Raw genomic sequence first — 24,988 nt, 5'->3', positions numbered from 1 at the left:
CTACTAAGGACATGTTTGAATTTCATGTCAAAAATTATTTTTTTGAAATAAAACTAATTTTGTCAAAAATGAATCATAAATTCTTGCTTTTGTTTTTATTGATTAGATTTACATTGAAACAGGCCATATTTTTAACTTCATCCAAACATACATTAATTAGTATTTTTTTAATCTATCTTCTATACTAAGTCTTATAGATGAGATGTGTATGGAAAAGGCTATTGTATCTAATTTATTGGTTTTTTAGATATTTTCCTGTCACACTTTCATCTCTTTTGGTTGCTCCACGTAGTACTGTATGTGTCTTCTTTCTCTTAAAGCACTAAAACAGTTGGTGCCGGAGCAAGCAAAAAGCCATCCCTCAACTACGTGATTGCGTCATAGCTTCCCGTATTGTTCAAATTAGATTTTCCCTTTCTTCTTCTTCTTATTATTACCCTAACCTTAGCTATTCGAATTCCACTCCTCTTCGCGAAATCATGGCGACGACTTTGGTTAGCTCCGCGGGTGGGATGCTTTACAGGTATATTTAGTCTAAACAGTAATGGGCTTATCCACAAATCAATTGGCAATTCCCTTCTTAAGGATGTGTTTTTTTTAAAAAAAAATCTATGTCATGTTTTATAGCATCATCTATGTCATGTTTTATAGCATCATCCGCGTCCCTCTCTCTCTCATCTCTCTCATCTCTCTTTCTCTCTCTTCGCTCGGAAAGTTGGACAATACCACCATCATAGCGCATCATCATAAGAATTCCAAGGTGGGTTTGCTTCATCTTTTACTATAGTTTCATGTTGCATGAGTAAAGGCCGTTATGTTCATGGTGGGTTTTAGTGCAACTGGGGCCGTTATGTTCATGGTGGGTTTTAGTGCAACTGGGACTATTAGGTGATTTTTTGTAAATTTGATCTTGCTGAGCTTGGATCTGGTGTTTTTTTTTTTAAATTTTAAATTAATAATTTTTTTCCCATTTGGGCATCTAAAAGTGTTTTGCTTTGACTTTGAAGCACTTCGCTTGGTGGGGTGTGCTCTCATTTTTCGTGAGTTGGGTTCTCATTCTAAAAGTGAATTTGATTTTTTTTTTTCACTTTTGTTTTGACACACGTTGCTGATTTTTTGCTCACACGAGTTACTCCAACTCAAGGGTTTTTTTTTGGTCCTGCTACAGTTTTGTGATTTTGTTTTTCTTTCTCTATGGTATTCACTGTGTTCTTGTGATTGGATTTCACTTTGTGTTTAGGAGGGAGGTGGTGTTAGTATTGGTTTGTTCTATATTTGTTTCTGATTCTGTTTTGTACCTATTTACAAAATTCGTTGTTTTGTGCTTTGTTCTGTGTTCAGAGTGTCATGGGGGAACAAAAAGTTTTATTTTTGTTGATAGAGGGTTTTACTCGGTTGAAACGTTTCTGCTTCTGCTCGCCCTTAAGGTGATAATTTATTCTTCTCTTATAAAACTACAAGTTAGAAGCATCTTCTGTGGTTTATGTGTTTATTTTATGTTTTTTTCCTGTATGTTAGATCTGTTTTGGCTGCCTTTTGACATTTTAAAAAAAAGGGCCCAGTAAGATATTGCAGTTAATAGAGCATGAACATGAATTTTAAATTGATAATTTTTCCTTCTTATTGCAGGTAATTAGAGGAAATAGTGTGGTCATTATTGAGGTGCTTATCAACCATTTTATTTTTAATTATGAAATTTTGCTATATAGTTTAATTTTATGTGTTTGATTTTTTTTTTCAATAAAAAATTCTCGGTAGTGTTCTGTTTCATTTGAGTTCACTTTTTTTTAATTTTATTTTTTTGGGTAAAAGATGATGTTGTCCAGAATGGAGGCTGGGAAGAAGGGTGGTGGAGTGAATGACAATGAGAAAAATGACATATATTGGTTTCCTGTGATCATTTGAAGGAATGTGTAGTCGTGAATCAATTGTGTTGTTGTTTGCTGGAAAGTGGTCACTCTGAGTTTTAGATGCTATTGTCCTTGCTGTGAAGCTATTTTATCTGGTCGTGATTGTATTTCAGGAACTCAAGGTCACCTTCCCCATGCTTGAAAGTAAGAATAAGGAAATGTAAGTGTATCGCTTGCTTATTGTTTTTGGTTCCAAATAATATTTCTCTCTTAAGATACAGGTTGAGGATCTTGCCCGTTTGCAATTTCAGAAAACTCCTATCTATATTGATGTAGATGATGGGAGAACCAAGGTGATGTCTCCCCACTTTATCATAATATCTGCATTTTTTCCATCATAGTTATTGTTATCATTACCCCTTCATGAATGCAAGTCACAAATGATTGATTGCTTCAGGGTTATCTTGTGGTTCCCTGTGCCAAGCGATTTATTGTTCTCTATTCCTTTTTGAAGAGACACCAGTAAAAAAAAGTGATGGTTTTTTTCTCTTCATGCAACTCACTCAAATTTATTTTTTCTCTTCATTTTCTCTTCGTGTTATTGTTGCTGCTGCGCTGGATTCAATTGTTTCAATTGTCACATTTGGATTCGATTGTTTCAACCCCTTTCAGGTTTGCAGACACATCATGTAGTTATTTGTAGTTCTATGTTCCTCAGTTTTTAAAATACACCAGTGACAGGTAAGGAACCATGTTTTAGCTTTATGTGTGAGCTATAGAATTTTTCTTTTTAGGAAAAAGTGAGATATGCTTCAACTAAATAAAAACAAAAAATGATCCTTATCAAGTCACTTTATTGAATAGTAGTTTCAATGATTTAGTTTCCCTATAATTATACGTAGGGCATCCTGAGAAACAAACAAGCATGCCTCCAATCTATTCACTGTCTAGGAAAACTCCAATGAAAAAATTCTTCATTCTCTGTTCAATATACTCACTCTTCAATCCTTGTGTTTTGAACACTTCATACTTACTTCCATTATTATGATTTGGTGCATAGAAAGCCTCTAAATATGGCAGCCACAAGCACGGATAAGTTGGAGGCAGGAAAAGTGAAATCAAGGCATTTGATGATTCAAAGACTGGTGTCCAAGGACTGGTAGAAAATGGTGTAACAAAAGTTCCACTTATGTTCTATTGTGAAAACTCTAATCTCAATGATGGTGTAACCAATGCATCAAATTCAAAGATCAGCATCCCCATAATTGACCTCACAGGCATCCATGATGATCCTATTTTGAGAGATCATGTTGTGGGAAAAGTTAGATATGCATGTGAGAAGTGGGGCTTCTTTCAGGTTATAAATCATGGAATTCCAACTCAGGTTTTGGATGAGATGATCAAAGGAACTTGCAGGTTTCACCAACAAGATGCAAAGGTGAGGAAAGAGTACTACACTCACAAAGTAAGCCAAAAAGTTGCTTATCTTTCCAATTATACTCTTTTTGAAGACCCTTCTGCTGATTGGAGGGATACACTTGCATTTTCCTTGGCACCTCATCCACCCGAAGCTGAAGAATTTCCTGCAGTTTGTAGGTTTGTGATAATAGTAATACTACTTTTATTATTATCAGCACTTGCACATGTTAGGACTTAATAATGGTGGATAACTAATTTCTTGGGACAGTATCTAATTTGTGGTGAAATGATATCATTACATTGAAATTTTTGTTAAGGGAACATAGTATATCTGTTTCTATTTTTCTAAAATATCTTCCACAACTGAAATTTTTTATTATGTTGTAGAGTCTCGCATCATCTACTTCAATACTTCAGATGCAACTTATATACTGGATTGTTGGATTTGATCATTTGAAAAAAAACAATATGACCTTTGTTCAACTACTACCTTCATTCAATCATGTTCAGATGATTCTGTTTTGACTTTGGTTTGGTAGTTGTAAACTTTTGGCTCACTTTCATTGCACATGTTGCTTCAAAATGCTTGAAAAGGAAGATCTTAAGCCCCCGTTGGGAACATATTTTGAGTTTCAGACTGAAAGTTTTGAAGAATGGTTCCCATTTCATTGTTAAAAAAATTTGACACTTCATTCCCAACTTTTCCCGTGCATTCTTTTGTAGTAACATTAACACTTTCATTGCATGTTTCTTTAATTATTTGTCCCTATGTATTTTGCTTCAGTCCTATGAGGGAATAGCTTGGAGGGCTAAGAGGAAATGCAGGAAAACTTATTCTCCCAGATCAGTATATAGTTTAATAATATTTCACTGATTTTATATTTTTATATCTATACATATTTAAATTACAGGAATCTATAAATTTATTAATATTCTTGCAGGCATCTAAACAAATTTGTTACTCTTTATTTCACTGATTTTATATTTTTATATCTAGACAAATTTGTTGCTCCTTATATCACCTCTTAGTTTTTTAATCTAATGGTTATAAAAAGTAATTCCTTGACAGCTAGGATTATCAAACAAATATACCTTTCCTTTCATAATTTTGCATACATATATAATAAAAATCTCATTTTTATTGGTGGGCTATCTTTGATCTGAGCATTTTACACTTATTGGTGGCTTTAGTTTCTCTACGTGGTCCTCGATAGATTTAGTTGTGCCTTTATGTGTAGATTATAGCCCCAAGCGGCATATGAGGTGGATATCCTTTGGTATATAGTTGAGGTTAATTTCATTGCCACTGCCTACAAATCGACCAAATAGCATTGACCCTGCATTGAAAAGGTCTGGTAGATTTGATAGTGAAATTGATATTGGTGTTCCTGATGAAGTTGGAAGACTTGAAGTCCTTCGCGTACATACCAAAAACATGAAGCTTTCAGATGCTGTAAATTCAGCATGCTTAACTTCCATTTCTGTTGGTGGATTTTTGTGATTTTTTCTTTATCATTTTTTGGTATGTCTGACTTACTATGGATATGTTGGTGCTGACCTTGCTGCCCTTTGCACTGAAGCTACTCTTCAATGCATCAGGGAGAAGATGGATGTCATTGATTTGGAAGATGAGAGTATTGATGCTGAAGTACTGAATTCTATGGCAGTTTCAAATGAGCATTTCCATACTGCTCTGGGAACAAGCAATCCATCTGCTTTACGAGAAATTGTTAGTAGTTTTTTTTTATTCTTTTTAATTCTTTTAAATTTAAATTATTATTTAGCTGGTGAGGCTTTCTGTCTTTGTTGCTCTTTCCCCTAAGGCAATCTTTGTTGACAGGTTGTTGAGGTGCCTAATGTCAGCTGGGAGGATATTGGAGGCCTTGAGAATGTCAAGTGTGAGCTGCAAGAGGTCTGCTATTATTGGTTAAACGTTTTTACTTAGTTTTATATCAATTTAATCTGAAAGGATTTTGCATTTCTGTATGTACTGTTCAATATCCTGTGGAGCACCTAGAAAAATTTGAGAAGTTTGGTATGTCACCATTAAAAGGGGTTCTCTTCTATGGTCCTCCAGGATGTGGAAAAACTTTGTTGGCCAAAGCAATTGCTAATGAATGTCAAGCTTGATGAAAAACTTTGTTGGGGCCCAGAATTGCTCACTATGTGGGTTGGTGAAAGTGAAGCCAATGTTCGAGAAATTTTTGACAAGGCCAAACAATCAGCTCCATGTGTCCTCTTCTTTGATGAGCTTGATTTCATTGCTACTCAGGTCTATTTTTGTACTTCGCATCCATGCAGGCCAGGTTGAATTAAATTATGTGGCTGGGTTGAAAGGAATTGTATGATTTTGTTGCCAAATCTGTAGATGATTTAAGGAGATAATGTTACACGGTGTTTTTCTTATGTCTAAGTTGGTTTTTCCTAGAAATGTTCTAAAGTATCATCAACGCATGTTGCGTGCACCTGGGAGGCTGAGACAAACTCATCAAAACATTGTATCTCAAGAGAATAGTGCACCACCATTTCCTTCTTTTTTTTTTTTAAGTCTTTAATTCACCTTAATAATTGAAATGGCAAATAATATAAAATAATGTTAAAATACAAACTAAATTAAAAGTTACAGATACAATAAAAGGATCAGGAAAGTAAAATGAAAAAAAAAAAATCTCAAAAGTTTCAAATTACACTCTTAAACTCTACGGTCAACCTATTACATGAGAAAAAAATGAAAAGAAAAACCGTAAAATTTTAAAGATTACATAGATAATGACACTCTTAAATTTTGCTATGAAGTTAAAATTAAAAATTAAAAAATGGAATGATTAAAAATTAAACAATCAATTTGAACTTCTCATGTAAAGAAGGAATTGGTTGTTTACTCAGTATATTTATAACAACAATCGAATATTTTGAAAATGGAATAATTTGAATGTTAAAATCAAGAATATTACGAATTATCTTAATTTGAATATTTAGTAATATAAATTAATAATTAAATTTTTCAATTAATCTAAATCAATATTTAGTAATGTGTTATTATCATCGTCATTCATTAGGTTAGTATTTAAGGAAATATAATAATTTTATATTACGTGATTGAAATTGAGCAATAATAATATTTGAAATATATTGAACTTATATCAATTAATAATTAAAATTATTTTTTTTCAAATTATTATATTTTATGCATTATTAATTGGCCGTTCAATTTCAATAATTCAATATTTAATTTATGTATTCAATAATTTAATTTATCAATTGACCATTAAATAGTTAATTTGATATTTTATTCCAATATAATTATTTTAATTTCAATTAAATTATTTACAAAAATATTTTCCATACTAATTTTTTTAATTAAATACTGATACTGAATATAAATATGATTGTGAATTTTTTTAAAATTAGAAGATAAAATAAAAAAATGATTTACATTCATTAATTATAAAATAGGATTTATAAAAATTAATTACTTTAATTATAATTACAATTATAAAAAATTGATTTCAGTCAATTAATCATTTAATTTGGAGATAAATACGTAGACATGTATTTCAGTTTAATGGATAATAGAATTATCCTTCTTATCACTTGTTAACTGAAAAGATAAAAAAAGATAAAAAGAAATGTTTTAAGATTAAGTAAGATATAAATAATGATAATTAAGGAAAGTTATGAAAGCTTAATTTGAACTGGTCTAATTATTTTAAAAAAATTAATCACATTTATATCTGGATAGAATAATAAGGGGTGTAAGGGATGGAAAGTATAGTAGATAGTATATATATTTTTTTTATACTTGACAAGGTAGGGAGTAACAATATACATCTATAATAATGTTTTCATTCCTGATGATATTCATTATATTGTGGACACCATCTTGATAAATTGTCCTTCTTTATCCTTATATTTCTTTGTTCGTTATTCGTGATCTCTGCTCTCCACTATCAGTAGGTCAGGGCAACCACGAGATTTGAAGACGTCAGTGTTCCTTTCATTTTTTGAATTTTTTTATAAAAAAAATTTCGTGCTCTATTACACTCGGTGTGTATTAATCTGCAATTGCCTGATTTCTGTTTGTTGTAAACATTTATATTATAAATGTTAAAATTATTTTTATTATTTGTTCAATTCTTTGATTTTGAAATAGGTAGCAACAATTCCTAGAGAGAAAAAAGAGTCAAGAAAAAGAAATTGGAGAACAAGATAACAAGCTCTGCTAAAAAAACATTTATATTATTATTATTATTGTTGTCATTATTATTATTATTACTATTTAGGCTCTATTCTTCTATAGTTTCTTAGTTTATTTTCTAATCATAGAATAAATAAAAAGGATTAGGGAAGAAAATAAATTGTTGCTTTGTTGAGTGGATGTGCAACTTGAGTCGCAACATCAACAAAAGACAATATTATTATTATTATTATTATTATTATTATTATTATTATTATTATTATTATTATTATTATTATTATTTAGTTATAGTTGTTTGTTTCATGTTTTTCCTTCCTTATTGATATTTCTCGTTTTTTTCCCTTCAGATTTTTCCGCTTGCAAGGTGATCCACGAAAAAACGTCCCGCCGACAAGTTTCTTTCTTTATGCTTTGTTTTATGCATGTTTATTATTATTATGATTATTATTATTTTGATGGAAGGTTCAAGCTATTTGAGAGGTACTTCAACTTCAAATTTCATGCTTTCTACTATAGATTTATGTCTTCTTTCTTCATTCTTATTAATTCGTGTTTCATTTTCTTCTTTAAAATTGCAATCATGTTATTCTCATATTTCTTGATTCTTTATTCGCTTTCATGATCTCTTCTATCCACCATGAGTAGGTCAGGGCAACCCACGGGATTTGAAGACGTTAGTGTTTCTTTCACTTTTTCAATTTAATTTTTTTTAAAAAAATAATTTCATGCTTTGTTATACTCGCTGCATATTTATTTGTAATTGTCTGATTTTTGTTTGTTGTAAACATTTATATTATAAATGTTAAAATTATCTTTATTATTTGTTCAATTCTTTGGTTTTGAAAGAGGTAGTGGCAATTCCTAGAGAGAGAAAGAGCCAAGAAAACATTTATATTATTATTATTATTATTATTGTTATTATTATTATTATTATGTAGGCTTTGTTCTTCTATAGTTTCTTGGTTTATTTTCTAATCAGATAATAAATAAAAAGGATTAGACAAGAAAATAAATTGATAATTAGAAGACAAAAGTAATACTGATTAAACTACCTTTTGTAGTTTACAATTTTTTAGAAATGTTTTTGAATGATGTATTTTGAACAATTAGTTAATTATAAATATTAACTTTCTTCATAATTCACTTCTCAATTTAATTTTAAGCCTATATTGCAACTTGAAGAGTTGTACCTAATTAATTGAGCTTTTACCGATTTTTCTTGCTCTCTTTGTTCAATGTCGTTATAAATAAGTTCATATACAACGATAGCATATAGTTTATATGCAAGGATAACATATGCAGGAATGATTTATTGTAAGCTGGCCATACATTTTAGTGACAAGTTCATCCTTGAAGGACCAATTGAAAGGTGTAGTTAATTGATATCAGCATTTGTTTTTAGCTCTTTTCATTGACCAGTGGATCCAAATTATGTACCGTTAACAATGCTTTTTCTTACAGACAAAAAATGGTTATTGTTATGTTTAAGGACATTTTGCTTGATCCCAGGCATGATGTCTTTGTTGCTTTAAGTAAAAGAATCATTTAAATATGAAGGATTTTTCTGTGGACTTTTTATTTGACACTGGTAGTAGCCATTTTTGGATGATCCGAAGAGTCATCAAAAGTTTATTCGGATTAATGATGTTAAGAATTATTCCTTTGTTTTACATGTTTACTTTATAGAAGTAGCTAGGTTGACATATGTATATTTGACAGTAAAGTGAAAGGGAAAGAAAATGATATGAAAATGGATTATAGAAATTAGCATTTACCGTCAATATTTTATAGTTTCAAACACAATATTATTATAAATAGTAAGTTTTTTTTATTGTTACACACTATATTTCATTTTATTCCTATTATGTAATAAAAAATAAAACAATCAACTGACCCATGTGTACGCACGAGTCGCCAACTAGTTAGTAATACAAGAACAACCAACTTACACATGTGTCATCTCCTCCTATTTTTGGCAATATTTTATTTGTCCCGTTTGCTTCCTGTTTTGGCTTCATTCAATAGCGTCTCACTTCCTCTACTTCTTTGTTCCACAATTTCACGGTTTTCTCCAAATTTCATTTTCAAATTCAATAGGCTAGGCTACGGCGACGCTAAGTTGCAGGCCTCAGAGGTCACGTCGCCGAAGCTTATCTTCAAAGACCCGCGCTGAGCTTTCTCATCTTCTTTGTTCTACTACCATTTCATGGCTTATTTCAAATTTCAATTTCAAAAATAGAAGCTTTCGTTTCACTAGCTTCCATACCTATGAGGTGACCTAGGCCTGCTATGTTGATTCTGGATGCGTCATTCAATACTATTCTTTGCCTCTCATCTCTTTTCCTTTTTGTGGTTTTCATCTTCTTTCACAACTCACAAAAAAGAACCATTTTTATGTTTTGCATTTTAGGATTCAGATTCAAATCGACTGTTATGACTTGTGGGTATGTGTTCATCATTGCAAGGTTTCCGCATTTGAGTTTCTCTTTTATTGAAAAAAATAGGTTGCTTTACACTAAATTTGTTTGCTTTCACCACTCTGATGCATTCTTGGATTTTTTTTGTGTGCAGCAAATATAACTTCTATTTGGAATGGAACTTAATATTCACTCTGTTATTAACTGAGTTGCAAAAATATTAAGAGATTTTCATTTTTTTCTTTTTTTGGGCTAGAAAAGCATTTAACAATTTACCAATATTGTAATAACTCTACTATTAGAATGCAGGATGCTTGTGTTGCACTATCTCTAGTACAAAAGATGCATAGGATACAAGTGTTTTAATTGAGGTATATTCTTGACTAAATGTAAGAAGTCATGTTTTTAATTTTATCTTGGTAGAAGAGGTTTTTGCCATAAAAGTGTGTAGAAAAAAAGAAATGAAAATTTTATCTGATTCATAGCTTTGATTTGGAAGGTTAGGATAATATTATAAATATTATTTTTATTTAAGTCTATGAATCCGTTTGGTTTACTTTTTTATTTGTCATTAATATTTTAAATCATTGTATTTGAATCTATTCATGTAAGTTGAGTTTGCCATGTATAAGCTTTTGAGCTTGGATTTGCAATTAATCATTCAGACCAAACAAGGTAAGAAAGTTGCTTGCTGAAGCATTATTGGGAGGATTGAAGGGAAATAGGTATTTTTCTTGTTTCAAAGTTTCTATTAAATTTAGCTCCTTTAAAATTTTGGAATATGAAATATTTTTAATCTATGAATTTCAGGCATGTTACACAAATAAAAACATATTTTTAATCTATCTATGGACTCATGGTCTATTTTATATTTATATTAATGGATTTTTAAAGACTATTTAACAACTTATGGTCTATTTTAAAGTATGTTATTTTCTATCCTTTTTGTAATGGAGTGGTTATGTTTATATTAACTGTCGTTTGTGTATTTGTGTAACATTATCCAGTGCTCTATTTTATATGGATAATGCTATATGAGTATTTCTACATTTTGTTTGAATGATATTGTGCTTTTTTTATTTGTTTTGGACTGATTTATGAGTTGCAAGTTATGTGTTTGATATAATGCCCAAATGAACTTTAAATATTTTAGCTGATATAATGCCTAAGTTTATTATAAAACATGAACTTTGAAAAGAAAATTGCACATGGTTAGCTCAATCAAATAATTTTTTTCTCAACCTTTCAGAGATGATTGACTTTCATTTACAATGCATCATTGCATGCTTGCTTATTAAGGGAAAATATTGTAGACCTAGGCCCCTGGGACTGAACCCTTCGATATGATATTGTTGAAGTAAGGAGATTACCATGTTTTAAGCGAGAAGATGGTGAAATTCAATGTCTTTTACATTATTTGTTTTACTGTGTGTCTGCAGTTATTGAGCCTAAAAAATCGTCATAGATTATGCTATGAGTGCTCAAGCAATTCTAAGATACAAGTGTGTCTAAGTTAAGATAATTTGATGGTAGTTATTATTTATTATATTTCAATTTTACAGTTTGAAAACTAACATTTGACTGCTTAAAATTAATTGTGCTGCCCCTTGTGATTTTGATTAATATATATTTAGTGGTGGGTTGGACTCTCATGCCTATAAACTTTTAACACTACCAAGTCATGGTCCAATTATACTGAAAATTGCCCAAATCATAATGTATAGATATCATTATACATATTTTCCCAATGAATCTTCTTCAAACACAGAGATCCATATGTAAAACTATTATGACTTTTTCATTTAAGAAAGATCACTCCCTAAAGATAGTCCAATGAATATTTTAGATGAGTTTTGTTTATGAATTGAACTTTGGATGTGTAGAATTTTTTCATAGCATCATCTTTATATGCAATGCTCAATTCTGATAATTTGGTGTTAATTGTGATTGCTTTTTACTAAATCAATGTGCGTATCATGATGTCGAAGGAGTTTGTTTTGATAATTCAAAAGAAAAAATAAATCTAACAGGAATATGATTTGCAGATCAATTATATTTTGTCATTTGAAGAGGTCACTTTGAAGTTCATTAGTGCTGGTAATAGATACTCTTTGTGTTGTTGGTCTTTAAATAAGAATTATATGACTGCAATGTTTTTCAATGAGTGATTTTTTGAAGAGTTTATATTGTAATTTTGTTTTTTCAGAAGAATTTTTTTTTGCTTATCTTGTTCTCTATTTCATTCTTCTTTTGCATCTAAAACTTGTGTTGACAAAATTAATCCAACAACACACATTGTAGTAATTCAATAATGTTGATACTCATTTATGAGTTAGTTTTTTTGTTTAAAAAAATGAGTAAAGCTTGAGAGCACTTTTTGATACTGTTCTAATTTTTTATACTCTTCTATGGCTTTAGGCAATTAAATTACTACTTTAGTTGTATTAATAATCTTTATCATTTGAAGAGATCACTTTGAAGTTCATTAGTGTTGGTGAATAGATACTCTTCATGTTGTTGGTCTTTAAATAAGAATTATACTACTACAATGTTTTTCAATGAGTGAATTTCTTGAAGAGTTTATATTGTAATTTTGTTGTACAAGAAGAAAATGTTTTTGTGTGTACTCTTCTCTGTTTCATTCTTCTCTTACATCTAAAACTTGTGTTCACAATGTTGTAGATGCAATTGCCTTTGATGTTTTGATGATGATCATGATGATGTGTTGCAATTGATGCAAATGGGCTTTTCAAGATTAAATTCAAGACAATACTTCAAGATTACAAGTCACAACATCAAGATGATCACTAGAATATTAGGAAGGGAATTCCTAATTGAATTAGCAAAGGTTTGGCCAAGTGATTTAAATTAAAAAAAGTGTTTCTCAAAGGTTTTACCCTCTGGTAATCGATTACCAGAGGATGTAATCGATTACCAGTGGCCAAATACGTTTTATAACAGCTACAAAAATTTGAATTCGAAATTTTAGACTGTGTAATCGATTACACAATTCCTGTAATCGATTACCAGACAGGATTTTCAGAAAATATTTCTAAGAGTCACAACTTTTCAAAGGCTTTATTCATGACCACCAATGGTCTATATATATGTGACTTAAACACGAAATTGCTGAGAGATTTTCAGAACAACAAGTGTTTATCCTCTCAAAGAGCAAATTCATTTTATCCTCTTAAGAATTCCTTGGCCAATTCAATTGAAATTCATTAAGGAATTATTTGAGTGTTCAATCTGTAAAATCCATCTCTTTCTAGAGAGATTTGTTCTTCTTCTTCTTCTTCTCATTCTCTAAGGGATTAAGAGATTGTGAGTCTCTTGTTGTAAAGGATCTCTAAACACAAAGGAAGGATTGTCCTTGTGTGTTTAGAACTTGTAAAAGGAATTTACAAGATAGTGGAACTCTCAAGCGGGTTGCTTGGGGACTGGACGTAGGCACAAGGGTGTGGCCGAACCAGTATAAAACTGAGTTTGCATTTTCTCTTCCCTCAATCTCCTTTATTTATTATTGCTTTATATTCATATTCAAATTGTTTCATTTGAATTAATATTTAAGAAGATTGTCATTAAGGGAATTCATAACTTGAGTAAAAAGTGAAATAGATTTTTAATTAGGGGAAATAGTTTGGAATATCTTAATTCAACCCCCCCCCCTTCTTAAGATATCTGAGGCCACTTGTCTAACAAGTGGTATCAGAGCTTCATTCTTGTATAAAGTTTAGAAGCTTCAAGAAAAAGATGGCCTCAGCAAATTCCTTATTTCCAGAAGGGAATTCTATCAATAGACCTCCAATCTTTAATGGAGAGGGTTACCACTACTGGAAAACCCGAATGCAAATTTTTATCGAGGCAATAGATCTAAATATCTGGGAAGCCATAGAAATAGGGCCTTATATACCCACCACAGTAGAAAGAGTTTCAATAGATGGTAGTTCATCAAGTGAAAGCATAACCATAGAAAAACCTAGAGATAGATGGTCTGAAGAGGATAGAAAACGAGTACAATACAACTTAAAAGCCAAAAACATAATAACATCTGCCCTAGGAATGGATGAATATTTCAGGGTTTCAAATTGTAAGAGTGCTAAGGAAATGTGGGACACTCTTCGATTAACACATGAAGGAACTACAGATGTTAAAAGATCTAGGATAAATGCACTAACTCATGAGTATGAATTATTTAGAATGAATGCTAATGAAAATATTTAGAGTATGCAAAAGAGATTTACACATATAGTAAATCACCTAGCAGCCTTAGGCAAAGAATTTCAAAATGAGGATCTTATAAACAAAGTGTTAAGATGTTTAAGTAGAGAATGGCAACCTAAAGTAACGGCCATTTCTAAATCAAGATATTTGTCTAACATGTCTCTTGCCACTTTATTTGGAAAGTTGCAGGAACACGAGATGGAACTATTGAGATTGCACCAAAATGAAGAAAATGACAAGAAAAAGAAAGGAATTGCTCTTAAAGCATCATCCTCAATTCAAGAAGAAAGTGATCAGGATAATGATCCAGATGATGATGATGATCTAAGTCTTTTTGTAAAAAGATTCAACAAGTTTCTTAAAGTAAGAGGAAATCAGAGGCGACCAAATTTTAAATCAAAGAGAAGGACAGAAAATTCATCCTCTACTCTAAAATGCTTTGAATGCAATCAACCTGGACATCTGAGGGTTGATTGTCCCATCTTCAAGAAAAAGATGGAAAAATCTGAAAAGAAAAATCATAGTGAAAAGAAACTGAAGAAAGCATACATCACATGGGATGAAAATGATTTGGAATCCTCTGAAGATTCTGAAAATGAAGAGATAAATCTCTGCCTTATGGCCAAAAGTTACGAAAGTGATGAAGAGGTAACATCTTCAAACAACTTATCTATTTCTTTTGATGAATTGCAAGATGCATTTGCTGATTTGCATAAAGAATCAATTAAACTTGCAAAATTAGTTTCATCATCAAAGAAAACAATTTCAAATTTAGAAAATGAAATTTCGAAATTAAACAAAGAATTAGATCTTCTTAGAAATGAAGTCTCAATCTCTAAAACAAATGAAAAAGTTAATATCTCCACTATTAATGACAAGAAAATAACAGATTCTTGTAGTTATTGTGATAAATATGTAAAAGAAATTAAAGAGTTGAAAAATTCACTTGCAAAATTTTCATATAGTAGAAATAATTTAGATGTTATATTAAGTAAACAAAGATATGTGTCTAATAAAAATGGACTAGGGTATAAATCTGAAAAACAACAAAAGATTCATAAAAACTTTTCCACTTCCACACAAAAATGTAATTCTAATTCTATCACTTGTTTTTACTATGGAAGAAGAGGACATGGCATATCAACTTGCTACTTCAAGAAAAATTACAGTAACATTAAAATGATATGGGTCCCAAAAGGATCCTCAGTTTATACTAACATGCAAGGACCCAATAAAATTTGGGTACCTAAGTCAAAAACTTGATTATGCAGGTATCTTTGAGAAAGAAGTGGTACATAGATAGCGGATGCTCAAAACATATGACTGGAGATGCATCAAATTTTACACATATATCTCCAAAGAAAAGCGGGCATGTAACATATGGTGACAACAACAAAGGTAGAATTCTTGGAGTGGGTAAAATAGGTACAAATTCTTCAAACTCCATTGAAAATGTTCTACTTGTTGAAGGCCTTAAGCACAGCCTGCTTAGCGTTAGTCAACTATGTGACAAAGGCTATCTAGTATCATTTGATTCTCAGAAATGTCTTATAGAACATAAGCATGACATTAATATAAAGCATGTAGGACATAGAGTCAATAATGTTTACATGATAGACTTAAGCATAAAACAAGAAAACAATCATTGCTTTCTTAGTAAAGATGATGATCCATGGTTATGGCATAAAAGAATTGCTCACATAAACATGGATCACTTAAATAAATTAATTTCAAAAGATTTAGTAGTTGGTTTGCCTAATTTGAAAAAGATAAACTATGTGATGCATGTCAAAAGGGCAAACAAACAAGAGTCTCATTCAAACCTAAAAATGTTGTTTCAACCACTCGACCATTACAGTTATTGCATATGGATCTATTTGGTCCATCTAGAACCATGAGTTTTGGAGGAAATTACTATGCTCTAGTTATAGTTGATGATTTCTCTAGATATACTTGGACATTATTTATTACACATAAAAGTGATTCATTCCAAGCATTTAGGAAACTTGTTAAAGTCATACAAAACAAGAAAAATCTCAAGATTGCATCCATTAGAAGTGATCATGGGGTGAATTTGAAAATAAAGATTTTGAATTATTTTGTGATGAACATGGTATTGAACATAATTTTTCTGCACCAAGAACCCCTCAACAAAATGGAGTTGTTGAGAGGAAAAATAGGTCATTGGAAGAAATTGCAAGAACTTTATTAAATGATACTTCTCTTCCAAAGTATTTTTGAGCTGAAGCTGTTAATACTGCATGTTACATCATGAATAGGGCCTTGATAAGACCTATTTTAAAGAAAACCCCATATGAGTTATTTAATGGTAGAAAACCTAATATCTCTCATCTACATGTTTTTGGTTGCAAGTGCTTTGTACTTAATAATGGTAAAGATAATCTAGGAAAATTCGATGCAAAATTTGATGAAGGCATTTTTCTTGGATATTCATTACAAAGCAAAGCATATAGGATATATAATAAGAGAACTATGAATATCGAGGAATCCATTCATGTTACCTTTGATGAATCTAATGCTATATTGTCAAGAAAGAATATGCTAGATGACATTGCAGATTCTTTAGAACATATGAACATTCATGAACAAAATTCCAAAGGAAATGATAAAGGAAACAATGAAGATCCTCCAGAAGAAGTCAAATCCAATGATGAACTTCCAAGAGAATGGAAAGCTTCAAGAGATCATCCCCTCGACAACATTATTGGTGATATCTCAAAAGGGGTAACAACTAGACACTCTCTTAAAGATTTATGCAATAATATGGCTTTTGTATCCATGATTGAACCTAAAAATATAAAAGAAGCCATAATAGATGATAATTGGATCATTGCCATGCAAGAAGAACTAAACCAATTTGAAAGAAACAATGTGTGGAAATTAGTAGAAAAACCTGAAAATTATCCTGTCATAGGAACAAAATGGGTTTTTAGAAATAAATTAGATGAACATGGTATAATTATTAGAAATAAAGCAAGGTTAGTAGCAAAAGGGTATAATCAAGAAGAGGGAATAGACTATGAAGAAACATATGCTCCTGTTGCAAGATTAGAAGCCATTAGAATGCTTTTGGCATATGCATCCATAATGGACTTTAAACTTTATCAAATGGATGTTAAGAGTGCCTTTCTAAATGGTTTAATTCAAGAAGAGGTATATGTTGAACAACCCCCTGGTTTTGAAATTCCTGATAAACCAAACCATGTTTATAAATTACAAAAGGCTCTTTATGGTTTGAAACAAGCCCCTAGGGCGTGGTATGAACGCTTAAGCAATTTTCTTCTAGAAAAAGATTTCTCCAAAGGTAAAGTGGATACCACATTGTTCATAAAGAGAAAGCATAATGATATTTTGTTGGTTCAAATATATGTTGATGATATAATTTTTGGATCCACTAATGATTCATTGTGCAAGGAGTTTTCCCTTGATATGCAAAGTGAATTTGAAATGTCAATGATGGGAGAACTAAAGTACTTTCTGGGATTACAAATCAAGCAAACTCAAGAAGGTATATTCATCAATCAATCCAAGTACTGCAAGGAATTGATCAAAAGATTTGGGATGGATTGTGCAAAACACATGTCTACACCGATGAACACTAATTGTTACTTAGATAAAGATGAATCTGGTCAGTCTATAGACATAAAACAATATCGAGGTATGATCGGATCTCTTCTTTATTTATCTGCTAGTAGACCTGATATTATGTTTAGTGTATGCATGTGTGCTAGGTTTCAATCCAACCCCAAACAATCACATTTAAGTGCAGTAAAGAGAATCATGAGATACCTATTAGGAACAATCAATTTAGGATTATGGTATCCTAAGAATTCAACATGTAACTTAATAGGATATTCTGATTCTGATTTTGCCGGATCTAAAACTGATAGAAAAAGTACAAGTGGAACTTGTCAATTTATTGGATCGGCTCTTGTCTCATGGCATAGTAAGAAACAAAATAGTGTTGCTTTATCCACTGCTGAAGCGGAGTATATCTCTGCCGGTAGTTGTTGTGCACAGATTTTATGGATGAAGCAACAATTATCTGACTATGGCATCATTCTTGATCGCATACCTATTAAGTGTGATAATACTAGTGCCATAAATCTATCCAAAAACCCAGTTCAACACTCTAGAACTAAACATATAGAGATTAGACACCACTTTCTTAGAGATCATGTCCTAAAGGGAGATTGTGTATTAGAATTTGTTGATACTAAGAATCAACTTGTTGATATTTTCACTAAACCTCTCCCCAAGGAAGTGTTCTTCTCTATTAGAAGAGAATTAGGTCTCTTAGATGTAAGAGATTTAGAAAAATAGGGATTGATTGGTTGATTGATTGGTTGATTTACTCTTACCTTTTGATTGTAGATTATTTTGTATTGATCTTGTTTGAATTCTTGTTTTTATGATAGAATTTATGATTTCTTGTGTATATAATAATTGAATGATTGAATTTAGTGTATTAGTAGTGAAAATTAGTCATATAGGATGTATTTGAGCATAAACATGGATATTCTCTTAAGAAACTAGCCTAGGATAGGCTCTGGTAATCGATTACCATCCAGTGTAATTGATTACACATGAACAGGCAGCCTGTAATCGATTACAACATCCTGTAATCGATTACCAGAAGGCTTATTGGGCTTGTAATCGATTACCAATACCTGTAATTGATTACAATGCGTCATCTTCTATAAATACTCACGAAATTAGAGCTGCTGCACAGCCAAAGCATCCTCCACGTTTTCCTCCATACCTAGAACTTCAAACCTTCGATTCTCACTCAATTCTTCACCAAATCACGTCCCGTAAAGCCCAATCTTCCTCTTTTTCACTCCTCTTTCACTTCCACCGATCAAAATCCAGAAAAACTTCATCAAATGGCAGAGCCATCAAAGAAGAGTAAGGGATCATCCTCCACCGCTACCGCTGCTGTCCATCGTCGCCACGGCCCATCCGGAGCACCCACAGCACCTATTCCTCCTTCTTTGTCATCTCCAAGATCATCAACACTGTTTTCATCTGATGATCAGCGTCTACAGTACCTTTCTCAGTTTTCTTCTAGAATAATCTTAGACCCTAAGTACCTAGACGTAGAGTTCTTTAATGATGAAACGTTTGATTGCTATCAAGTGTTTCAAAATTCTGGTCTTGTTGATTTCATGTCATTAAAATTGCCATATTATCCTGAACTTGTAAAAGTCTTCTACTGCAATTTAAAAATTCAGGATGGTATCATTATGTCTGAGGTGCATGGTACTTCTATGGTCATTGATCAGTCACTATTCTTTTCTTTGACTCATTTACCCAGTCAAGGTGCACCTTTTGAGGGCACCATTGTTGATGACTGGAAATTCGATTATTCGAGTCATGATGCTCGTCGCATGGTCTGCAATGATCAAGCTCAAATGACCGGTAGATTGCTGGCCAGGTCATTAACATTTGATAATCGCATCATGCATTATATCATTGTTAGAATTTTGCTTCCTCGGTCTTTAAATTTAGCACAAGCCTCTGAGGAGGATTTGATTCTTATGTGGGCTTTTCTTACCGGTCGTTAGATCGACTGGGCCCATTTGGTTCGGTACCGAATGCATAAGGCATTACGGGCCAATGCACCTCTTCCTTATCCACAATTGATTACTCTGTTTTTGCGTCATTTTCAAATTCCGCTTGATGATGAACCCTTTGTTCAAGTCAAGTGTTCTTTTGCAATTGGTGCTGGTGCAGTGACCTCCTTTGGGTATCGTAAAGATCAGAATGGACAATGGCTGAAGAAGGATGCACTCCCTCCTCAAGATGAACGTACTCCTTCACCTCCCCCTCAACGTGAAGATTTCGCACTCATGAATGAAGTCCTCTCCGAATTACAGGGTCTTCGTTCTTATGTTGGTGACCGCTTCGACTCGTTAGATTCACGCTTTGCCGGTATGGACATTCGCCTTACACAGCTTGAAGAGGATGTCGGATACATTCGTCAGAGTTTCGATCTTCCACCACCACCTCCGTCTTCTTAGATTTTAGTTTCTGATTATATGTCTTTTATAAGCCGTGTATTTTGGCTTTTAGTTTCTTAGAATTTACACTATTTTGCTAAGTACTTTGCTTATTTATCTTGTGGTTTGTTTAAATTTTAGTCTTGGATGTTTTGTGGTTGTTGACATTTTAAGTTATTTGGATTCTGGTTTGATTACTTCTTCTTTGTGAGTTTGGCTTATTGTGTTTTATACTCTGATATCTATATCTTTCTACTCCATTGTTATATCTATGTTGATTTCCGAGTTCTTTGGCTTTTTGATGTTGCCAAAGGGGGAGAAAAGGTTGTAGAAAAAGCTTAAGAAAAAGCTTAACAAACTTAGAAATCAAGTGATCATGAATTCCGAAACATAGGGGGAGTAAACGCATGCACATTTTATCTATATACAATTGTTTGTTGCTTGCTTGAATCTTGATTTCAGGTATTGTATTGTCATCATCAAAAAGGGGGAGATTGTAGATGCAATTGTCTTTGATGTTTTGATGATGATCATGATGATGTGTTGCAATTGATGCAAATGGGCTTTTCAAGATTAAATTCAAGACAATACTTCAAGATTACAAGTCACAACATCAAGATGATCACTAGAATATTAGGAAGGGAATTCCTAATTGAATTAGCAAAGGTTTGGCCAAGTGATTTAAATTAAAAAAAAAGTGTTTCTCAAAGGTTTTACTCTCTGGTAATCGATTACCAGAGGATGTAATCGATTACCAGTGGCCAAATACGTTTTATAACAGCTACAAAAATTTGAATTCGAAATTTTAGACTGTGTAATCGATTACACAATTTTGGTAATCGATTACCAGCAGTTAATAAACGTTTTAATTCAAAATTTTAAAAGCTGTAATCGATTACACAATTCCTGTAATCGATTACCAGACAGGATTTTCAGAAAATATTTCTAAGAGTCACAACTTTTCAAAGGCTTTATTCATGACCACCAATGGTCTATATATATGTGACTTAAACACGAAATTGCTGAGAGATTTTCAGAACAACAAGTGTTTATCCTCTCAAAGAGCAAATTAATTTTATCCTCTTAAGAATTCCTTGGCCAATTCAATTGAAATTCATTAAGAAATTATTTGAGTGCTCAATCTGTAAAATCCATCTCTTTCTAGAGAGATTTGTTCTTCTTCTTCTTCTCATTCTCTAAGGGATTAAGAGACTGTGAGTCTCTTGTTGTAAAGGATCTCTAAACACAAAGGAAGGATTGTCCTTGTGTGTTTAGAACTTGTAAAAGGAATTTACAAGATAGTGGAACTCTCAAGCGGGTTGCTTGGGGACTGGACGTAGGCACAAGGGTGTGGCCGAACCAGTATAAAACTGAGTTTGCATTTTCTCTTCCCTCAATCTCCTTTATTTATTATTGCTTTATATTCATATTCAAATTGTTTCATTTGAATTAATATTTAAGAAGATTGTCATTAAGGGAATTCATAACTTGAGTAAAAAGTGAAATAGATTTTTAATTAGGGGAAATAGTTTGGAATATCTTAATTCAACCCCCCCTTCTTAAGATATCTGAGGCCACTTGTCTAACAAATGTTAATCCAACCAAACACACGATAGTAAATCAAATCAATAATGTTGATACTCATCTAGAGCTTGGGAGTAATTTCTGATACTCTTCTATGGCTTTAGGCAATTAAATCACTACTTCAGTTGTATTCTTAATCTTTAGTTTTTCGTGTTTTCCTTAGTGACAACAAGAATGTATTGGATGAAATGACTACAATGAAGTTTTTTGAAAGGTAGTAGTTGATTCTTGATATGACTAATGCATGTTTTTTTGTTAGACATTAATTGTTGCTACATACATGTTTTCTTCAATTTTATTTATAAAGTTCTTCCTGGTCGTTTGTGTATATGAAATTCTCTCAAGCACATTTGATTACTTAAAAGTCAATAAAGATTGTCAATGTATATTCATGTGAGTTTATAGATATTTTTTGCATGCAAATTAATTTGGATTTCTTATCTTGGTCTTTTAGATAATTCAACCACTCTTGGATGATGACTCTTCATCAAAGAATAGAAATTTTGAGTACCAATCAATTAATAAAGAGTTTCATTATTTTCTCATTGACAACAAGGATGTATTGGATGAAACGACTGTCATGAAGCTTTTAGAAAGGTAGTAGTTGATTCTTGATATGCTTCCTGCATGTTTTTTGGTTGGACATTAATTCTTGGTGCATAACTGCTTTCTTCAATTTACTTATAAAGTTATGGTAGTTTGTGCATATGAAATTCTCTTGAGCATGTTTGACTACTTAAAAGTTAATAAGATTGTCAATGAAGATCCATATGAGTTTATAAATATTTTTTGCATGCAAATTAAATTGGGTTTCCTATCTAGATCTTTTGGATAAATCGAATGCTCTTGGAAGATGACTCTGCATCGAAGAATAGCAGTTGAAAGGACCAATCAATTATTAAAAAGTTTCATGCTTTTCTAAGTGACAACAAATGATGTATTGGATGAAACAACTACAATTAAGCTTTTGATAAGGTAGTAGTTGATTCTTGATATATCTGCCGCATTGCATTTTTTTGGTTGGACATTAATTCTTGATGCATACCTATTTTCTTCAATTTTATTTTATAAAGTTGTGGTAGTTTTTGTATATGAAATTCTCTCGAGCACGTTATTTCTTTTGCACAGCCAACAAACAATGAAAGATGCAGGAAAGTAAAGGATGTGCTTTGAGGATAGAGTGAAGGGTCTAAATCCATGTTTGTTTGTATTGATTAGTTTTGTAGTTCTTTGAGATTTTTAAAATTTTTTGGCTGGACATTAATTCTTGGTGCATGCCTGTTTTCTTCAATTTTATTTATAAAGTTGTGATAGTTTGTGTATATGAAATTCTCTTGAGCACATGTTATTTCATTTATTGTACTTTATGTTTTTTACCATCTAGGAATTTGTGGCAAAGGCAACACTGCCTGGCGAGGAAAAAATAATGGACATGATTGGATTGTTGTTCATGTTGTTCGAACTTCCATCAGGAAACCACTACAAATGAGTTGAGATCAGAGTTCCTCAGCACAGCATGGCTTATTGTCTGAAGCTCTGGGATTATTAAATATCTCCATCATTTTATGATTCTCCTCCATGTTCACCTTTTTTTTTCATGTGGCAAATAATATGAGCTCAAAAGAATGTTTCTTCTTTAGGAAGAAGTCACACAATGAGAGGTAATATTTTTGTTTTTATACTTTGTTTTTGCTACCAATGTAACTATTACTTTTCTTTTCTGTTTGATTGCTATATTAATATTCTTTTCAACAGTATTGTATTCAAAATCGTTGTCGTTGTTGTTGCTTTTTTAAGTTCTTCATATTATTAACTCTTAATTTATATTTTTCACTTTGAGACAAATTTAATTTTAGGAATAAGAAATTGTTGCATGTCAGTTTTCTTATTGGGTAAATCTTAATCAACATCATGTCTTATATGCTATGTTGAACTACTGGGTTGCCTAGCTTTCTATAATAAATTAAATAACAACTAGAAAAGAACTTGAAAAAAAAAATTAAAGAATCAATGGATAGTGTGTTAATATCCAAGAAATGTATTTGTTCACTATCCTAGTATTAAAACATTTTGATTTGTTGACTCTCTCATTTGCTTAAATCACAAATGCTGAATTTTTCTTGAGGTTGAAACCAAACAATCAAGAAACAATAAGTTGATACTAAGTCAAGAAATCAAGATCTCACAATGTTACAAATTTACAACCAAATACTTTTATCTTTTTCTTTACTTTGCATACAAACACTCAAGGTCGGCTATACTTTTTTCTATTTTCAATAATATTGAGCCAAAGTGGGAAACAAAGAATTGCTTATGCGAGAAAGACTCTTGTCTATTTTCTTCTCATTCAACGGCTCCCTATGTTCTTAGATGCCCATCATGGGCGACTTTTGAATTTGAAGTCTAACGATCATCTATGTCCAGAAGTTTAAGCTTGAAAGTGGATGTTCTTCCACAACAATGCCACAAGAGCTAGACATTTAGTTTTCAATTCCAAGAACAGGATGCATCTTCAATCAAATCTACTGATCAATCTTATCCTGAAGTTGGTATGGCACAATCCGATATTTGGATTGAAACCTTGCCTTTTTGTATAACTCTAAATGTGAACTTCGAAAGGTGTCCGCTGAGGGAAATTAGAGTATTGTTCCATATCGTATATGAAATCATTGATATGTGAGCTAAAAAGGAAAATTACAATATTGTATAATATTGTAACGATATAGTCCACATCTGTATTGTAAATTGTATTTTTCAGCTTATCCGTACGAATGCATGGGTCACTGACTAATTTTGTATATAAGAAGAAAAAAATACATTTTTTCCCAAATATAAAAAAATATTATTAATTTTATCATATTTAATGTTTCTATCTTTAAAATATATTTTATTCAATTTAATTGAAGTATCAGTTTTAATATTTTTTATTTTTATATCAAATTCTAATTAAGAATAAATTAAAAAATATATATTTTTAATTAAAATTGATGTAATTAAATATAATTAACATTTTTTTAATTAGGGTAATATTTTTTCTTATATTTAACAGATACGGAGTAGTATTGTACATGTACTACATTTCTACTATTGTCCACGTACATTTGATTATATTATGTTTTAAATATGTGAAATTTTTATTTTAGTTTTTATTTACTTTATATTATTTAAGATTTATAAAGTATAAAATTTAGAATGAAGATGGCAAATAATAAACATAATTTAAGTTTTAGAAAACCTATTTATATGCACGGTTGACCATAAAAAAATATTTAA

The 24,988-nt window shown here is 31.5% G+C and overlaps 2 protein-coding genes across 10 annotated transcripts; both read left to right on the top strand.

Annotated features, from left to right (window-relative positions):
- Nucleotides 1-26: 26 nt before the first annotated feature.
- LOC114423134 lies at nucleotides 27-3,048 on the top strand. 9 transcript variants are annotated; one of them, XR_003668797.1, is made up of 7 exons: nucleotides 27-523; nucleotides 652-760; nucleotides 1,342-1,427; nucleotides 1,623-1,662; nucleotides 2,024-2,054; nucleotides 2,132-2,203; nucleotides 2,308-3,048. XR_003668797.1 is itself a non-coding variant. In XM_028389761.1 (7 exons), the coding sequence occupies exons 1-6, from the start codon at nucleotides 480-482 to the stop codon at nucleotides 2,184-2,186; spliced, it is 351 nt and encodes a 116-aa protein (XP_028245562.1). In that variant the 5' UTR covers nucleotides 27-479; the 3' UTR covers nucleotides 2,187-2,203; nucleotides 2,308-3,048. The 9 variants fall into 9 exon arrangements, 6 of the variants coding, with proteins under 6 accessions (XP_028245562.1, XP_028245561.1, XP_028245563.1 ...); XR_003668796.1 differs by having other exon boundaries at nucleotides 2,284-3,048; XM_028389761.1 differs by having other exon boundaries at nucleotides 2,024-2,070; nucleotides 2,162-2,203.
- On the top strand, nucleotides 2,615-5,807 carry LOC114424174 (probable 2-oxoacid dependent dioxygenase). The gene is made up of 5 exons (XM_028391027.1): nucleotides 2,615-2,618; nucleotides 2,948-3,446; nucleotides 4,869-4,998; nucleotides 5,110-5,181; nucleotides 5,259-5,807. Exons 1-5 carry the CDS (start codon nucleotides 2,615-2,617, stop codon nucleotides 5,397-5,399), a joined length of 846 nt encoding a protein of 281 aa, XP_028246828.1. The 3' UTR covers nucleotides 5,400-5,807.
- Nucleotides 5,808-24,988: the final 19,181 nt, after the last annotated feature.

This window comes from Glycine soja, chromosome 8, assembly GCF_004193775.1.
Source record: "Glycine soja cultivar W05 chromosome 8, ASM419377v2, whole genome shotgun sequence".
NCBI classification, from domain to species: domain Eukaryota; kingdom Viridiplantae; phylum Streptophyta; class Magnoliopsida; order Fabales; family Fabaceae; genus Glycine; species Glycine soja.
This window is presented reverse-complemented; position numbering and strand designations above follow the sequence as displayed.